At 39.3% G+C, this 19,496-nt stretch overlaps 1 protein-coding gene across 1 annotated transcript; it reads left to right on the forward strand.

The window, feature by feature from the left end:
* Positions 1 to 4: 4 nt before the first annotated feature.
* On the forward strand, positions 5 to 16,884 carry mospd2 (motile sperm domain containing 2). The gene is made up of 15 exons (XM_067603703.1): positions 5 to 183; positions 285 to 339; positions 751 to 906; positions 1,999 to 2,085; positions 2,262 to 2,416; positions 3,651 to 3,711; positions 3,845 to 3,883; positions 4,009 to 4,133; positions 4,718 to 4,891; positions 9,701 to 9,819; positions 13,567 to 13,660; positions 13,917 to 14,013; positions 14,656 to 14,776; positions 14,959 to 15,061; positions 16,252 to 16,884. The coding sequence occupies exons 1-15, from the start codon at positions 151 to 153 to the stop codon at positions 16,402 to 16,404; spliced, it is 1,572 nt and encodes a 523-aa protein (XP_067459804.1). The 5' UTR covers positions 5 to 150; the 3' UTR covers positions 16,405 to 16,884.
* Positions 16,885 to 19,496: the final 2,612 nt, after the last annotated feature.

Raw genomic sequence — 19,496 nt, forward strand, 5'->3', positions numbered from 1 at the left:
ATCAAACAACAAAGCGGAGAGGTGTGGCCACGGCCGGAGCCAAAATGGCAACGACGGGGCGTCAGTTTCTCACTTCGCACTGATTCAGCTAAGCTAGCTAGCTCAACAAGGAAACTATCGGAGGGAAGGAAATCCGGGGACGGTTGAATTATGGCTGAACTTGATCAACACGAAGGAGAACAGGTATCGTTAGAGCACTTTTTTTCACACAGCTGTTTAGCAAATGTACGCCATTTGATGAAATCAAAGTCTGTGTCTAACCTAAAGGAACTCTGTTGTGACAGGACATTGAGAAAATTAAGGAGACGAGACAGAGATTCAAGAATGAGTTCCTCCAAGGTAATACAGTTATTCTGGGATAAGCTGACGTTATACTTTCTCCTCGGCCAGTCAGTTACTCGGGCATAAAGTTTTGGTTATTGTCATCTACATACATTTTTAAATATTATAGGTTTAGTGTCCACTTACTGTTGGTTGTCATGTTGAACATTATGACCTAAATGCTTAGATAACTAGCTAAGGTTTAGCTGTACTGCCACATGCAACAGCCGCTCCAGACTAATGCATCCTATTGGTGTGTGGCCTCCAGGTGGGCTTTGTTTCAGTTAAGCACATATTATGGCCAATATTTATTTAATTATTTGTCAGATAACTAACAAGGGGGTCCCTGGTGGGAAGTGAAACTTTGTGCTTGACCTCAATATGGACGTCATGTGATAAAGCATTTGTTTGTTTGTTTTATGTTTACAGATTCAACAGATAAGTATGACTCCAGAGATGTGGAAAGAATTGAAGAGAATGATGGCCTGGTGGAGAGCTACCTGACATGGAGACTTAATGTTGTTGATGATGCCTTGAAGATGATTGATGAAAGTCTCCAGTGGAGAAAAGAATTTGGTGTGAATGGTAAGAAGTCATGCTGTATAGTTTGTGATATAATATGCAGGATTTCTCATCACCTAAAAGTAGATCTGTGTATCCTTTTTGATTCTCGTGCTACTTGAATTTCAAGACCTATACAAAAACAATTATTTTTTGAATTCCTTACTTTGACAAGTATGAACATGTCTTTCTACAGACCCTTTTTAGTTTAACAAAAGAAGCCAAACTATCCTATTCGAGAGTAAGTAAATAAGATTAGGAGTTTAACCAGACCTGAAAAGCCAGTTTACAATACTTGAAAGTTTTTCATATCTGGAGCAACGTGCACAAATCACTTGGTACCAGAAAAGTGCTGAAGTTCAATATACAGCCCTACCTATTAGTAGAAATGTTGACATTGCCTGATTTAGATGTTTGCAGATCAATGGTTCTCTTTGTGCTGCTCTGGGATTAATCCAGACAGAATGTCATTGTGTGTTAAACACCACCATGCATAGGCTACCCCAGAGAACAATCCCTACTGTTTCTGTTTTCTTAAGGAATTTCTCCAAATTGCTGTTCAAGTCTCTTTAATGCAGCAAATTCAATTTGTCAAACAGTTGTTTTTAGGAAATTTGATTTACTCAAGACATTAGTAACCACGGGCATCACGGGTTGTTCACCTAGACCATATGTTTTTTTTTTATTTGTCAATTGAATTTGGGTCAAGTGGTTTGTTTGCTGTAAACTCAAACAGTTTCGGGTTTTAGGGAAGCTCATCAGATAAACTGTCAAATTACAGTAAATGAGAGACTTCCTCTGGACTTCCTCTAAAATTACAGTTGTCCAGTCCTCTTTCACTTACTGTTTGTTTCATACAATTTCAGTTGCTGTAGATTAGTTTTGGTTATATTTTGTACTTGTGATTACTTATTTTAAGCAATTGAACAGGATGGCTTTGCAAATGATGAAAAACACTTTCTAATTCAAGACCATGTTTGTTATCAGATAAAAACTGAACGTAAGAATTCAAATAGTCTAAAAAAAATGTGTAGGATCCTTACAAGCAGCCATTTGTGTCCAATAATAACAAACACCAGTTAATAATGTTACTATGTGTCTGCCTTGTTTTTTCAGATATCACTGAGAGCACCATTCCCAAATGGATGTTTGAGACTGGTGCTGTCTACCTCCACGGCTATGACAAAGAGGGAAACAAGCTCTGTATGTACATGATTTCATTACTTAAACTATACTGTTATACACTTTCATCCTAGTCTTTTTTTAAAATAGCCAGACAACATATCTGTCCCATTAAAAGAGTGTAAACGTAATCAAGAATCTACACAAAAACAAAACAACAGCGACCTAAATTTCAAACCTCTGTTTACTGTGTTTAGTCTGGTTCAAAGTGAAGCTACACGTGAAAGATGCAAAAACGATCCTGGACAAGAAGAAGTATGTTGCCTTCTGGCTGGAGCGCTATGCGAAGAAGGAACCTGGGATGCCGCTTACTGTTGTGTTTGACCTGGCAGACTCCGGTCTCAGCAATATAGTAAGTCCATTATGATGGTGTGTCAAAAAATTAGATTTTTGTAATTATATCACTAACTTATTTTCTTGTAGTTAATATCCTGGTCTTTAAAACAAAACCTATTTTGCATTTATATTCCCTTCCTGTTAAACATGCATCTTATTACATCTAGAAAAAGATAATTTCTTTGCTGTGCTGCGGCACTGAAATACTGTTGAGTCTCCTCATATTTCTTGCTGTTTGAGCTGGGGTCTTGCAGGGACTGATGCTCTTCAATGGTTTTACTCTTTGGAGATTAATGTAACCTTTAAATCCCGTTGGTCAATTCGAGTGGACTGTATAATCCGCCGACTCACTGTGTCGCAGACGTTAGCTCCCTGATGGAGCTCTCTGTCAGTGACTGTTTTTCACCGGCTACGCTCTCACCTAGAGAAATGACTCAATTAAATACAAATAAACCAACACAAGAAAGACAAAAAGGATAAATAGGACAAATATGAAATGAGTAGATTAGAAGATCAATTTGGAAAACAGCCTTATTGAAGCTTGTTGAACCACAGTATGAGCTGGAGCAGGGCTAGTCAGTATGATCTCATTAAGGCTTTGGAGTGAGTCTCCTGCATAGCAATGAGGCTTCTAGCCAATTATGGAGCCTAGCCAGGGTATAGGGGCTCTATCTATTGATGTATCTGCTGTTTTTCTGATGATTGTAATTAACATAATACAGCAAGATGAACATCTATCCTATTCACCTTTTTGAAAATGAATTTAAAGTGTGACAAGAAACATTCACATGCATTTGCAGTTTCTACTGAGATTCATGGGATTTTTTTTTCTGTTAGCCATGATTAGGTTTTCTTGTGGCATCTAAAGTGTTGATAAAATTAATCTGTTTAATTTAGAAGTCCCTTACATATGTGTAGAAAATGCATTACTGTTAATGCAGGGGGGTGATAAAGGTTATTATATCTTGGCAGTGCAGTAAAAAAGTGAACAGCAAGTTATATAACTGTCTATTTTGCAGATTGATTATGTAGTCTAGTTTTAAGACATATATAAAAATAACAAGTCAAACCTCTCTGAGTCCTGGTGTTTGAGTAGGATTGAGTGAGGGATCATTCGGAGGAGCTTGTAATGAATTTTCTGTCTCTGTTAAGTGGGTCACTTCAGATCTAGAGGCTGTAAAGAGTGAACAAACATTCTCCTTATTAAAAATCCATAAAGCGTCTTTGTTTGTTTCCACTTTGTGTTTCAGGACATGGACTTTGTGAAGTACATTATTAATTGCTTCAAAATATATTATCCAAAGTTTTTATGTAAGTAACACGTTTTTATAAGCACAATAAATATTTAAGACATTAATAGTGATTTACATCCACTTACAAGTCAAATTTGGGAATTTCTAACATGATGTTGACAGACAAACTTTTTCCTTTTGTTTCATTTCAGCCAAAATGATCATCGTGGATATGCCTTGGATCATGAATGGTGAGACTGATGCTGTCTTCTCTTAGCAGCTCATGCAATCTTGTATATTTTTATTTCCATCAGTAACATCTTGATCATGATCTGATCCTGACATCTTAAGAATACAACATGTCTCTTCCTTTCAGCGGCATGGAAGATTGTGAAGTCATGGCTGGGTCCAGAGGCAATCAGCAAGCTCAGGTTTACAACCAGAAACGAGGTCCAGACATTCATAGGCCCCGAGTACCTGCCACCTCACATGGGTGGAACGGTATGTTATTATGTAAAATTACAAATTTGCAACGTAGCCTCACATTAATTTATTTCTGTCAGACAGAAAAGATACAGTGGTTACTAGAAATGTGTCAATATTTATCATCTTTTCATCATATATTGTAATGATGTTGTGATGCAAAATTATTTTGTGTGAGCTTTAATCATATTAAAATTACTTAAAGAAAGGAAGTTTTATTTAAAGAAAGTAACGAATAACTTGACTTGTTTATACCACACTAAAATGTCATTTGTATTAATTAAGGAAACTTCAGATTTCAGGTTTGAGTGTGGTGAAAATAATGAATGTGAGAGATGCTCTCCATTCTCATACAAGAAATGTTGATCAGGTTTGTCTGATCGCAGTGAAAAGTAACTTCATCACTTCAGTGAAATAAACAAAACTAAAACATTAGTTGATTTAACAGAATCCCCCTTGTAGAAGCCATATCACTATATTTATTCATCTGCGAGTCATGAGACTGTGTACTTCTTAAAGACAAACTGCCTTCCTTTAAATTGACCATGTACACACTTTAAAACCATACTTGAATTGATATGACTTATCTGGCTGAATTCCAGGACCCGTTCAAGTATAGCTACCCTCCTCTTCCCGATGACGACTTCCAAACGCCCATCTGTGACAACGGACCTATCGTTAGCGAGGACGAGACGGAGAGCAAAGAGGGTGAATTGGAGAGCAAAGATACCCTTGAGTCCAGCTTCAACTCTGAGGTAGCAGTAAAGCCCAAAAAGGTACATTTTCTCTCGAGTTTATATCTAATTGTTGTAAGGCTTTTCAGAATGTACATGTGCTAAAAAATGCGTAATTACTATACCTTTGTATACCACTTCATTTGGCTACATGTGTGCTGTGTCAGTCTCTACCTCACAGGTACAGACCACAAGTCATTGTCTGTCTGAATATGGATGAATAAGTGAATATTAAAAAGAATAAAATTGGTAAATTAATGTGATTGAAATACTGATGTTGAAACTAATAGTTAGTCGGACCAGTGTTGTTCTGATGTTATTAGCATTCCGTGTGTAACGCGAGCCAAAAGTGATCCAGTCACGATTAATTCTGATGTGACATTTCAGGCAGCGGTGTCCATCTCTTACAGATGTGACACTCTGCTCCTAGTCCAAATAGATGCCTTATGGTCAGAGATTCCTCATGTTTCTTCTTTCAGTCGCTTACTCAAAGTTGAGCCTGAGATTACAGCATGTAATCAGACCGCTCTGTGGAGACAACTGTGAATTAAGTGGCAAGTAATGCCCTGATTTGGTAGACGTTAAGCTCTCGCTCATTGTCTCTGTGAAGGTGACTTCTAATGTCTTTGGCTGCAATTAAATCCTGCCAACAAAGCCCGTACATCACAGCCAGCGCACTGCTTCTCTCATCCTCTCAGCTCATCATACAGTCCACAGAGGCAGTCAAGTCTGTTACTTAAGCTCTTCCCTGCTGTAGCTGGATTCCTATTCCCGCCAAACAGCAGCACGCAGCCCCAGTGAAGCACCATCAGTGAGATGCCCCACAGGCTTTAGTTTGAATACTTCCACAGCTGCTGTCAACCTCCCTCTCACTCTGGTGTCACCAAATCGCACCCTGGTTGCAGTTTGGACTGCAGCTTATGTCACAGATTCCACCCACTCCCCACAGGACTGTCCAGCCTTCGCCTCATAATCTATTTAGCTTCTTTTCTAGCAAGCAGCATGCAAAGAAAGCCTGCATGGAAGGAGATGGAGGGTATTAAGAGGGTCATCTCAGGGGTTGTCTGGTTCCAGGAAATGCCTGTTTAAGACTTAGAGAAAGTTGTATATTTACATCATGTTGATACCTGTTGTTTTCAGCCTTGGCTATTTATTGTGTTTGCTTTGGTTTTATTTAGTGCTTCAGCTGTTATTAACAGATGTTTTGATGTTTTGCTGTCAGGAAGCAGCACACTTGGGGTTAATGTACATTTGATGTGAGGACTAGGACATAACTATCCTGTATTTTACATAGAGCCGCAACACTTAGTTGAGCAACAGAAAATGAATCACCAACTGTTTTGATTATCAAATTTCCTGGTTTCCTTAGTCCTCTATGATGGTAAACTGAATATCTTTGGGTCATGAACTGTTGGCCGGGACAAATCAAGACATTTTAGGTTGCATCTTGGGTTTTGGGAAACCATGGTCAACAATTTTCACCATTTTCTGACCTTTTAGAAACAAAACAATTAATTGAGAAAATAATCGACAGATTAACTGATACTTAAAATAAGGTGCAGCTCTAATTTTACAGTAGCGGTTAAGGGTTTTTGTAGCCTGCTGCCTATATCGCACACCGCCTTTAAATGTCTAGCCCAGCGGTGCTGCGTCACCCAAAGTTTATCCCATGAGCCTGCTAAGCCTAAACAAACAAACAGTACCCCCATTGTTAATGAATACCATATTGGTCATGCACAACAGATTTAGATTTACAAAGCAGAGATATGCAAATCAGTCAGTTGTTAGCCTCAATAATCTACAGCAGCAAGTGTGAAGTATGTTGCTTTTTCTTAACTGTAACAAATGAGCATGGAATCAGCTTGCACTCTTTCTGGCATATTTTTTTGGGTCAGAGTGGGTTGTACTTGCCTTGCATAACCCCAGAGAAAAGGTGTGGAGATCACCATTAATGCATCTTTGACTCCCATTTCATCACCAGACGCTTAACCCTATAGCTGTACTATAACGAGCACTAAAGCCCTCCGAGGTGTCAGACTGGATATCAAAGCGTTTCAGTCAACTCTGTGGGAAAAGAAGAAGATACTTTTTCAAGTTAGCCTCAGAAAACTACAGTTACACAACCACTTTGCAGTAACACCGCACACACAGTTAGAATGTCATAATAGAAGTTTATGAAATATGTTTGACACCAAACAATGATCTCAAGGACTTCAGAACAGTAGTTTAAAAGTTTATTCCAACTCCAGTTTGTGAGTCAGGAAACTCTATTTAAAATGTGCAATTATGATTGGGCTTCTGACTTTTAATACTGCAATTTGTTAAAGGTTAGATACCACTTATATTATCATATTATAAACGTATATGGGGTCTAGAAAATTTACATGTCTGGAAATTTTACAAATCCCACCCTTTGGCCAAGAGCCTGTTATTCATTTACAGCTTCAGTGTTATCTAGTATAAATCTAAAACAATTAAAAGATAAGACCACCTGCATATCCAACCCATGGTCTTAAGAGGAAATTACTGTTAATACAGTACAGTATCTGAAACAAACACAATATAATGAAAGGCAAGGTTGAGTACTTGCAGTCTCCTAGTTCGATGAGAGGAGAGCTGTGATTAGAGGAGAGAGTTTAAGAAGAAGTTGTAATTGTTATAACAGGTTAATTATCTGTGTCTACTGTCTCTTGATACATTTTCAAATCTCCAGCAGCCCTGCTTGCATACAGTGATGAGATAGACCTTATCTCTGGGTGTCGTAGCCCGTGCTGTGATTAAACCTGTGGCACTGCGTTAACACCAGCCTGCTGGCACTTCAAGCTCGTCTGAATGCATTCACAGTGCTTATGCTGAGCTCTCTTCAGAACCATCTTGTCTGAATAAATAAGGGGCTCCCCCATCACCACCATCACCACCCGTCTCCACCTGAATTGTTCTGGGTCCCAGGCAGCACTGCGCTGATGACTTGATGGCTTCAGAAGCTAATTGCCTTTCTCTCTGTTTTGAAACAAGGGCTGGAGGTGGTAAGGCAGTGTAGGATCACACCCACACAAGGAGCTCAGAGTCCGGAAGATTTCTTCAGGCTGGAAAGGCAGGTGTACTCACGTGACTCGAATTATTGTGAGCACACCTTCCTCACAGCCGACCGATGTCGTCACTGGCCCTCGACATGCTCATCCTTAGTCCTGTCCTGGACCCTCACATTTCAATTTGACCCTCTAAATTGTATTGCACTGTTAAGAACTACAACATTTCTGACTTTGTCATCAAGGGATGAAGGCTAAACGATTGGTAGCCTTCCTTTTGCACAACATCATGTTAACACTCAACCAAGTGAGACACTCATTTCAAAGTATAATCTGCTCAACAGAAAGAACATTTCACATCGTTTGTATCTTCTAACCCCAGATTAAAGACTAACAAGTTAATTACTGTTATGTTACAGTAGACAAAGTTGCTAACCCTCAGCACTAAATCTTTAACTCTGCCTGTCTTTGAGGCAAATTGTTAACAAAAGCCCTCTGTGCCTTATCCGTCTAACACTATCTAGCACCAGGCCTGTGACTCTGGCGAGTGTTTAATCTAGTAGAGAATCTTGCTTTGTACCTTTCTTAATATGTGCTTTATAATCAATAGACACTCCACGTTATGAACATTTCACTAATCTTTCAGTTTAGGATGATGTTCTCTAATTTTAAATGTCTTTTATCATGGTCTGTTTTATTGCTGTGTAAATTATTGTTTTAATTTGTTTCTGTTTACATGAATTCATTTCTCAAAAGAAATCACCATTTATTTTGTTCTTTGTAAATCGACTGAAATTTTGTATTACTTTTACAGATATGGCAAGATGCTGATGATATTCTCACTAAAACATTGTACTTTTAATTATAACAACTGTATAAAACAACCCATAATTTCAAAGTTTAATTTTTTCTACTCACATCATTACCTAATTGTGTTAAGATTGCTCTTTAAAATGATGAATAAATGGAGATATTTCATCAGCAGCTGATCATCTCTTGACGTCTTCATTGTGGCACTTGCATGAGTCAGCCATTAAGTTAAAGATGACATTTCATTGCTTATCACAGCAAATGAAACACTCCCCAACCCTCCCCCTCCACCCCCCTGATTCACAAGTGTTCCCATCACATGCAGAGTCTGCTTACCTTTGCCCCTGCCCTCCCTCCACTCCTCCCACAATGTGCTCACTCTCCCATGTGTTTTACATAAAAATGTTTTGCCAGCAACATGTTGAAAAGCCCAGTGCATCAGTTTCCCCAACTCACCTACATCTGTAATGTCCAGCACTCATGCAAATATTTCACAATGTCTGTCAGCATGATCTAGTGGTTTGTCTGAGGACGTTTTGGGTCAAAGTTTGTGGGTGTTTTTGCTGAAGTGAAAGTTTCCATTTGTGAGTGATGACTTCTGGCCTGGATGAACTACTTACGTTCAAGGTTCTTTGTTTTTTTTTAAAAAAGTCACGAGGTTGTGGGTTGTTTTGGTTCTGCATTATGAAATGGACACGCTGCTTGTTGTTCCTCTGGAGACCAATAGGAACAAGGGTCACGAGTCATCATGGGGGGTGTTCTCAGTAAAAGAAAAATTACATTTTCCAAGAAAGATTCTATTTGGATAACAACGCTTCACCATTATTTCACAAGAACCATTTATTAATCATTACAGATGACTGTCAGGACCTTCATTAAATGATAGCCTGCCTCGTATGAAGGGCAAAGGTCAAACATTGCATTTTTAAAGAAGGAAGCAGATAAGGGTCACATGATTACGTTATCACCATTCTGAGTCTCTTTTCTAATTAAGTGGGCTTTGTTGTTTCAGGTGAATTTCCTGGAAGACAGTTTGAGGGCAGAGGACAATGATAAAGGAGACACATGCACCAGAACCAAAGGAGCCAGGAAGCCACTGACCACCTTCAAAGGCCCTCTGCTGGATGTTAGGTACACATCCACTCACCCCTCTCCATCTTGTCATCGGGCTACATGCCTTTACTCCAGTGAGAAAGGAAAAAATGACACTGAAACTCATAAGCTCCCAAAAAAGTGTATTGATGCAACATTTCATACAGAATATATTGACTACAGTCCTTTCTTTAGGACAGTATGTGTATTTTTAAGTGCATTGCACAAGTACGAGATTAAATTGGCAACTTCCGTATTGATGCTGTAAATAACAATAAATAAGGTAAAAATAGAACAACAAATAAGATAAAATAGCAATAAAGTGGCAATAAAGTGATGAACAGTGACCATCAGCAGTAAGTAGTACAACAACAGAATCCACACAGTACGGAAAAGTAGCAGTTAAGTAACAAACACAGTAATGCTTAGCAACATGGTAAGTTGTTTGGGGATAAGGGGTGTTGTTTTGTATAATGCAATCTCCTAATTGTAGGCGGAGCTGTCCTTTTTTGTCATTGCCTGATGAAGACCTTGTAGCTCAAAGCGTTGCATCAGTAAATGTTCTGGAAGCTTGCATATTTCAGTGTACACACAACCTTTCCTTTTCCTTTTATAAGCCGTTTGTAGCCATGCTAGCGGCGCGGCTCAAAGGATTCCAATATTGATAAATCCATCACTATTAGATGGTTTGCAATGAAATTTTGTACACACATTTATGATACCCAGAGGATGAATTGTAATAGCTTTTGTGATCCTCAGACTTTACCTCTAGCACTGCCAGCAGGTTGACATTTTTGGCTTTTAGTGAAATATCTCAATAACTGTTGGCAGGATTGCCATGAAATATGGTACATATGTTCATGGTGGCTGGAAGAGAAATCCCACAGACTATTGTGATTCTCTGATATATTTTAGCACCATGAGCAGGTCAAAATTGTCACTTATCCAGTGTCTCAACATCTACAAAATGGATTGGCACAAACTTTTCTTTTTCAAACTTTTTTTTGTCATTAAATTGTCCATTTAAAGACATTTATGTCCCCCTCAGGATGGATTGTAATCACTTTAGTTATTGCTTAAAGACCCCCTACAAACAGATTTTTAAGATATATTTTTTCCATAAAAAAAGTTCAATTTGCTGGTTAGAAGTTCTACTAATGACACACTCCTCCTCTCTCATTGAGAAATCCAGAATCTATCAATGTGCAATATTGTTCATTTCAAAAGTTTTACTGCTAGACACAAGATGTTTCCTAATTCAGAGAAACTTTCCCCTTCAGCAGATGGATGTGGAAACAGTCTTCAAGTGTTAACCTCTACACGTACATTCTGCTCAGTGAAGGTCAAACATCACAGTGAAGCAACAATGAGCAAAACGCATTTATCAGCCTTACTTTGTATTTAGTGCTAATTAGCATATTTAAACATGCTAACGCACTAAACTAACATGGTGAAAATGCTAAACATTATACCTGTTTAACATCAGCATATTAGCATGTTGACGTTAGCATTTAGCTCAAAGCACTGTGCCTCAGTACAGCCTCACTGAGCCGCTAACATTGCCTCCTGCGCCCAGGTGGGGTTGGATGTGCACACACTACACACCTTTTTTGCACTGCAGTTAGAACATATTGCTGTTTGGGAGACAGGAGGGCTTAAAGCCTGGGACGTCACCCGCTAATCAAAGGATGGCTGGTTTAATGCCCTCATCTGTCTTCTGCTCCTAAAATTTCTGCCTTGTCCCTTCGAGCAAGGCACCTCAGAGTGTGTTTCTGGTGCTGCACTGTGGCTGACTTTACACTCTTCCTCTTCTGAATAAATGTATGTGTATTGACGAGCTATTGGCAATAACACGCATTTTAATTGCCTTGTACATATTGACAAAAATGTTCTCTCTACATATGGGCTCAAAGACATTATTGATGTGTTTGTACCTTTTCTAGCTCTGGTCACACGTGAGCAGGGATTAAGGATGCTGCCAATCAATTGTTCATGGAATAGAAATGAGTTGGTGTTGTTAATTATTAACAGTTTTACAGTAATCACGAGAGACACCGTGGCCATAGATCGATTCATCTTTAAGAAAGAAGCACTCATTGCACATGTTGTCAAGCGCATCAAATGTTTCAAAGAAGCATTTGCTGAATTTCAAAAGGTGTCGACTTCAAAACAGGTGCAGCGCAAAGGACTACTGCAACCTCACAATTATTTGGTTAGGTTTGGAATAAATTTCTAGCAGTGCATGCCCATACTGTATGATATTACTCCTCATTTTCATGAATAATGTCCGTTGAGGTCTGTTTTTTCCAGCTTTGATGTGAGGATTTTGACAGCTCAGGGCTATGAATTGTAGTGATAAACAGATTTAAATGAGCCTTAAATGCAATTATGTTTCTGAGCTGTGGTAGCCTTAATTCGAGACTGGGGGCTTTAGAAGAGAGTAGGGGGCTTTGATCTTGTGTTTGCCAAAGGTTTCTAGAGCCCGGAGACTCACTCTGAACTCAAGTGAGCGCCAGACTCCACAGCTGTTTTTACTGGGGAAGAGAACACACAAGGACATGAAAAAGAAAAAAATATATACTTTATTTGTTCTTAGCAGTTCTAGTCCATGAAACACAGCCAAGCTGCATCAGTGAGAAGCTTTATACATACTAGGCAGATATTATAATCCATTTGCTACATTCGTCTCGGCAAAGTTAAAGTCCCCGGTGCAATAAGTGCTTACTTTTCACTGAGGCTGAATTCATCAAATCACAAGCTGTTTTATGTGTCTAAGTTACACTAAAAACTGGGAGCACACCAACAAGAGGCATCAACGAATGAAGCAAAATGACTCATTCCGAATCTTAGGACACAGATTTCACAGCTTTGATGTGCGATCAGAGCTCTTTCCTGTATAAACCCCCGATAACAATACAATGTTGCTCCTCATGTTTCCTGTAAAAGGCTCCTCAGAGATGTGGCTGCCCATGCCAACAGAAGGCTTGAGAGTGAGCCATGTGAGTCAAGAATAAGCAACATATCAAAGGCTATGAGAAAAGAAATGTTGTCAAAAGCTGTGAAAGAATTTTGAAATCTTGAAGGAATCTCTTTAAAGATTATGCAAACAGGACGTTAATCCTGCTTGTGCCAAGGTCGGATTATCACCCGCCCCTAAACCTTCAGAGGCCCATTTTCATTGTGGGTCATCTGGCTTGTGATACTATGATTAATTTCAAATACTGTATGTGTGGTAATATACTGAAACAGCTGGAATGATAAGGGATGGATGGTCCCTGCACTATTATTTGTCTTTACTACCTGTCTTTTAGAGGGTCCCTATGTCTAAACTGCCACTTTTCATTCTCCTAAATAAATTTGTCTTAAAACAAATGACCACAAACAGGTGGTCTGTAGAGGTTGGGGCCCCCTAGAGGGTTAATCCAGCAATGGCTAGCACTTTTATTGATGATTTTGATTCTATATTAATATAAACACACTTGACAGAAATCTAGTGCTTGAAAGTATTCCTGTGGGGGGGTTTTTTTGTCTGCAAAATATTGCTAATATCAATATTATTCTTGAGGTAAGCAGTAGTTCTTGAATAATCATAAAAGATAAACATGAAGGCACATGAAGCGTAGCGGCCCAATCTGTATCGATAAGAGACATAAGAGAGAAACAAAAAAAGGCATGCTGTGAAGCAAATGGGAAGTCCTGTCTGTATCTAGTCAGTGGTATCTGTAGTGGAGTGACCAATTTGTGATGGGTTTTTTTTTTTGTTTTTTTTTCCCTTTCTCCCACTAGCCCTGCAGAGGAGCTCAGTTTTGGTTCTGGAGAGATGGAGAAGAAAAGTCTCATTATCCTCAGCAATGTGACCAAAAATCAAGTGGCCTTTAAGGTAAGTGTGAAGGCTCTCGTGTGCGTGTGTGTGTGTGTGTATGCGCTGTTTTTACGTTGCTACAGTGAATTAATGCTAAAATGTTTAGATCCATTGATTCATCTGCTGGTTGATCAACAGAAAACTAACAATTTTGACAATTAGTCGATGAAGTCGAGTTCCAAAAATGTGAGGATTTGCTGCTTTTCTCTTTAAATCATTCCGAAGTGCGTATGTTTTGGTTTGAGGCAAAAAAGGTGTTCTTGTTTCTCCACAGGTACGAACCACAGCACCTGAGAAGTACAGAGTGAAGCCCAGTAGCAGCTGCTGTGAAGCGGGAGCCTCTGTGGATATAGTGGTGTCCTTACATGGAGGTACGGCACTTAAGCTCTGCACTCCGCTCACAGCAGATGTTTTCAAATGCTGAACTTCAGAATAATCAAACGGTCCAGTCTATTACCTTCCCAAAGTGCCCGACAGCCACTTTTCTTTGCTGGACATGCATATTTCAAGAGTGATAAAAGAATCATCTTCCCAAAACAGACCGTCAAGACATCTGGCAGTGCTGCTTGAGTGAAAACATTTTGTGGCCTTCAAGCACTGAAATGTCAGCTGTAGGTTATGATGTGCGCATAGCTCAGAAGAATCAGCGCTACCTATTTCAGGGTTGCTTTTTTCTAGCTTTTATGTTGTGTTTTTTTCTAATACTGTGTTTGCCTAGCAAGTTTCTTTTAAACATAGCCCCACTGGTTCTGTTTCTGACCAAAGTCTACCTTCAAGGCTGCTTTGGTTTTGTTTTTGAAATAGCAATTTTTTCGTATTTTCTGAAAAAGTCAAACCCTTCTTTTTCATGTTTTTTTAATGTAATGGGGTTCAAAGATATTCAAAGCAATATTTTCTTACAAAAGTGTGGATATCTTTTGAGGATTTAAGATGTATAAACAGCATTTTTGTCCTTGTAGCATTACTTGAGGTGAGATTTTTGGTTTAGCGTTGCTCTTGATGGTTTTGTGCAGGTTCTCAGGCCTCTCCACAGGACAGATTTTTGGTCATGGCTGCTGAGATGGACAATGTTGGATCACAAGAACTTGCACAGTTCTGGAAAGAAGTACCGAAAACCAAGATCATGGAACACAGGTACGCATCTGTGCTCCTTATTTATCCATGTCAGTAAAACACACGACAGACTCAATACAACAGTCTCTTGATCCTGTTGATCGCCTGTTGCCACACAGTTCTCATTACAGTTGAGACAGTGACTTTGTAGGCTGCATATTATCCTGCTGGCCTCCGCTCATTAGATTGTGTCTTCCCCACAGATTGCGCTGTCATGTGTTGGAGAGCGTTAAGTCAACAGTGAATTCTCTCAGGGACAGCCCTGTGGAGACAGGAAGCAGCGGGCAGCAAGAATTAAACACAGCGGTAAGGTCTGGTGGGAGAGAAGCCTAAGATACTTTTGACTACATTATAGTTCTTCATCAGTTCATCAGTTGTATTAAAACGCATTACGCTCAACATTTACTGTATGAATGTGACAGGTGTTGTTAGTTGCTTGTGTGATCTGTAAAATTTGAAATGCACCAAAACAATTGGCCCTGTTTTGTATTCTTCTTTGCATATTCCAAAGATATGCACCCAGGCAGCAGATGATAACTTAATTTTCAAATTAGTAAGTATAAAGTGTATGTTGAATGTAGGTTTACTAGATAGTATTTCTAACTTCTAAGTCTTGTATAGCACTTAGTCAACCAACCACCTAGGCCGTTACATTTTTTAAGGAATAGTTTGACATTTTGGGAAATACTTACTTGCCTTCTTGCAGAGTGAAAAGAGAAGATTTATACCACTCATGCCTGTGTGTTAGGTGTGCAGCTGGAGCCAGTAGACGTTTAGCCTAGCTTTCATAAAGACTGAAAGCAAGGTGAAACAGCTCTCCTTTCTCTGTCCAGAGTTCAAATCTACATCTGTCTATCCCATATATCATTTGTTTTATACTTACACAAAAAGAAATGTAGGAACAATTTATGCTTTTAGAGGTGCTGTAACAATTTCTTGACTAACAATGGTTTATCCGCCCGCTCAACACTTTTGTTTAGCATCTCTACTGGTTGCCTGGTAACCTCACAGTGAGGATAAGACTCTGGGAAGTCACTGCACTCAACTGTTATTTACAAGGAAATTTACAATATGAGCTGTTGGTGAGCACATTTTGGAGTAAATTTGGAGCTTTTAGTCTTTATGCTAAGCTAGGCCAATGGTCTCTCTGATCCAGCTTCATGCTTAAAGCTCAGACATTAGAGTGGTATTAATTTTCTCATTTGAAGGCATCAGTGTGCTCCAACTGAAGTGCTTGACGGATGGTCAAACAGCTTCTGAAACCCCCTCCACCCATACCTTTGACATTGGAAAAGAAGAGGCTGCAAACTTTCTGAATCTCTTTACGCAGGTGGCCAGATGAGTGTGTGTCCCAAAATGCAAAACTGTTCCAAATTCACTCTTGTGACCTGTAATAGCCTGTAATAGCCTGTAATAGCCTGTAATAGCCTGACTTGTTTAGGGCTTTGGATTGATAAGAAAAGAATCAGTCAGTGAACCAGTTTTTATCCCACCAGCTCATGCGGGTGATGGCCTGCAACTCGCGCCTGGAGCAGAAGCTGAATACGTGTCTGTGGGTGCAGAAGGTTCTCATTGTGTTGGTGCTGGTGCTGGTGGTGCTGAACCTGCTTTGTCTGTACCTGCTGGGTACGGCCCAGCGGCCATCTTGACCGCCGCACCCTCCGCCTGCATCTGTCCACCACAGACACACAGACGGTTCCAGCGGGGCCACAGTTGACCGCCTGACGGACGGTCGTCCTCAGCTCGCAGATGAAACCAGAGCAGACCTTCGCCTCTCCTCTCCTCTCCTCTCCTCTCCCCTCCCCTCCCCTCCCCTCCCCCACCCTCCCCACAGACTGTCGTCATGGAGAGGAAGAGCGCTGACTTATGAGATGTTGTGGAGTTAATATACAGAGATTGTACTTGTCTCTTTTCAGGCCCTTGAGAGTTAACATAACAAAGACACTTTTAACAATATGGCAGTCAATCATTAATGTATTTTTTTAAACTGATCATGAAAAAGTAAACATGTATTTATTGCAGAAGTCACAATATGTAGGAAAGATTAGCTATTTTTGTGATTATAATGTGCAATTTTTTATATTGTATAATTCTACAGCATATAAAAAATAAACACTTTGTCAACAGATTGCATTTTGTTGGATATTATACTTTTCTTACTGTATTTTCGGGTTTTTACTCAAACTTTGAGAAGAGACTAAACATCAGCATCCATACCCTACATGTAAATGTTACAGCCACTCACTATTCACACTCTTTAATAAGCCCTCATTAGTACACAGGTGTCTAATTGAAAACATTGCAGTGTATGACCTCACTAAACCTTTCCACTCTAAAACCAAGGAACCACAAGAGATCTCTGTCTCCACTATCTCTTCTATTTGTTTTAATTACCCCGAACACTGCAAACTAAAAATACCAAAGCAATTACTGCTGAGAACAAGGACATGGCACTTGCAGCTTAGTGTGAAGCACTGATATCTATAACAAGATCCAGCTCAGAGCAATCAAGACGTGAGTCGCCGCACAAGGAATGATTACAATTTGGTTATTCGATGTGTGCGTATATAAGGGTTGTCTGGCATCAACACTTCCAGTTTGTTTGCAGTCGTTGGTGGCTGCTCGCATTCAAGGGATGATTGGAATGATTCAAGCAATAACGAGTAAATTAATCCCGCCTTGATTATAAACAATAGGTTGTTTTGGGCACCACAACATGTTTATTCTCTGAAGATCGCATCATATCGCATGTTCTGTTTTTAGTGGCGACTCTTCACTTCATATGGCTCCTTCTCCTCTTCTTGCCACGCAATCGAAAAACTTCTGTTAGTAGCTGTTTGTAAAAGGAATTGAATAGTTTTAAGTGAGCGTGTGCGCCGGATGTAAAACTTGCATTATGTTTTTCACTTTAACCCTCAGTGAGATATGCATTAGCTATTTGGGAAGTACAGTAAGTGCCTATGCGCTGAAAAAAGGATGGAGGTTAATGGAGTGTTTGCCACTAGAGAATAAAAGTAAAAGCTTTGGTATCACATATAGGTGGGTTGGTTTTTAAGTGCATCTGAGTGCCACACAGTACCTGACTGAATCTGGAGAGTCGTTCAGGAGATACACTGTACTGCACAACAGCAAAATAGACCACCACTACCAGTAATGCCACAATGACTCAAGTTTGAATGGTCATGTGACAGCGATTCCCAGACAGACTCATCTCACCTGATTGTCTAGATGTCAGTAATTACAGGCAGTGGATACTGTATGTCTTTCCTGGCAGCTTTAGAAGTCACAAGCTCCTCCACAGTATTGATTTAACATTAAACGCCAGTTAAATCGAAACCCGGTTCAACGTGTGGCTGACCCCGGGCGTTCATGCGAGATTTGAGGGGACGATGATTTAGTTTAAGTGGCAAATTGGGACACAATGGGAATCGATGGAAAGTTAATGAGTGCTGCTTTTAACTAGACAGGTGAAAGTGAGTTGGGCAACTGTTGCTTTTATCACCGTGGTGGGGAGGATGATGATGTTCTCACACTGCCACACGCTGCCCCTTTTCATCATCTCTTTAAATGATCTGTTGGAATCGAGGGTTGTACAGTAATACACAGTTGTAGGAAGTGAAAGTATACGGCAATGTGAAAATACTGCATTACTGCATTCAAAATCTGACAAAATCCTAAAAGTATTATCAGCTGAATATACTGACAGTATTAAAAGTAAAAGTTCTTCTGGTCCCTGTGCTGATGTTTTACCACATGAATGACAGTATTAGTCATTAGTTAACAGCCTACAGATGCAACATTATGTAAGCGTCATTGTTGTAGAAAATCATTAAAAAAGTGGAATACATTCATTTTTCTTTAATATTTGCTGTTTTATGAAATGTTGGATAATCTGACCTTCAGTTATTCAAAGGAAACCATTTGAAGTGTTCAGAAGAAATGTTCTTTGGCAGAACTGCAAACAATTTAGAGACATTTGAAAAGAGGACAAAAGGCCCAAACTACGCACTGCTTTTTTATAAAGCATCTTAAGCTTATCATTTGTTTTTTTATGTAAAATATTAAAGGACAGGGTCATGGTTTTTCAAGTCTGTCTTAAAACAACAGTCAGGTGCGCAGATGAACACTGATTTGTAATCATTCCTCCTGTTTATACTGACCTTTAGAAGATCCTCTTCAAAAGCACTCACAATGTAAGTGATGGGAGACAAAATCTGCAGTCCTTGTTTTGAGCAAAATATATAAGTTTATCTGAATATAATATGAGGTTTCAGCTGTCTGAGTCAGCCAAATAAAGTGGAAATCTTCCACAGTTACATTTTTTTTAGTATACAATTCCCTTTATGTGTCTCGGCAGACAGTGTTTTCCTGTTCAGCTGCAGTGAAAGGATTGTAACAAAAAAAGGGAATTTGGCACTAAAAAAACTGTAACATTGAAAGATATCGACCAAATACATGTTTGCACAGAAGGAGGACTGTGGATTTTGTCCCCCATTACTTACATTGAAAGTGCATTATGAAGGGATCTTCTAATGGCCATTATGAACAGGAGGAATGATTACAGCAAGAAAAACATGTGTCAATGTTCATTTGGGCACCTGACTGTTAAAGCAATATAAAACATAAATAATTGAACAAAGCACAAGTACTTCAAAATGATTACTACTTTTCACCGCTGGTAATACAGTGGTGGTAAAACTTTTTCAGTGCTTATAATTGTGCAGTAACAGAAACATGGTAT

This window comes from Thunnus thynnus, chromosome 11, assembly GCF_963924715.1.
Source record: "Thunnus thynnus chromosome 11, fThuThy2.1, whole genome shotgun sequence".
In the NCBI taxonomy this organism is placed as follows: Eukaryota; Metazoa; Chordata; class Actinopteri; order Scombriformes; family Scombridae; genus Thunnus; species Thunnus thynnus.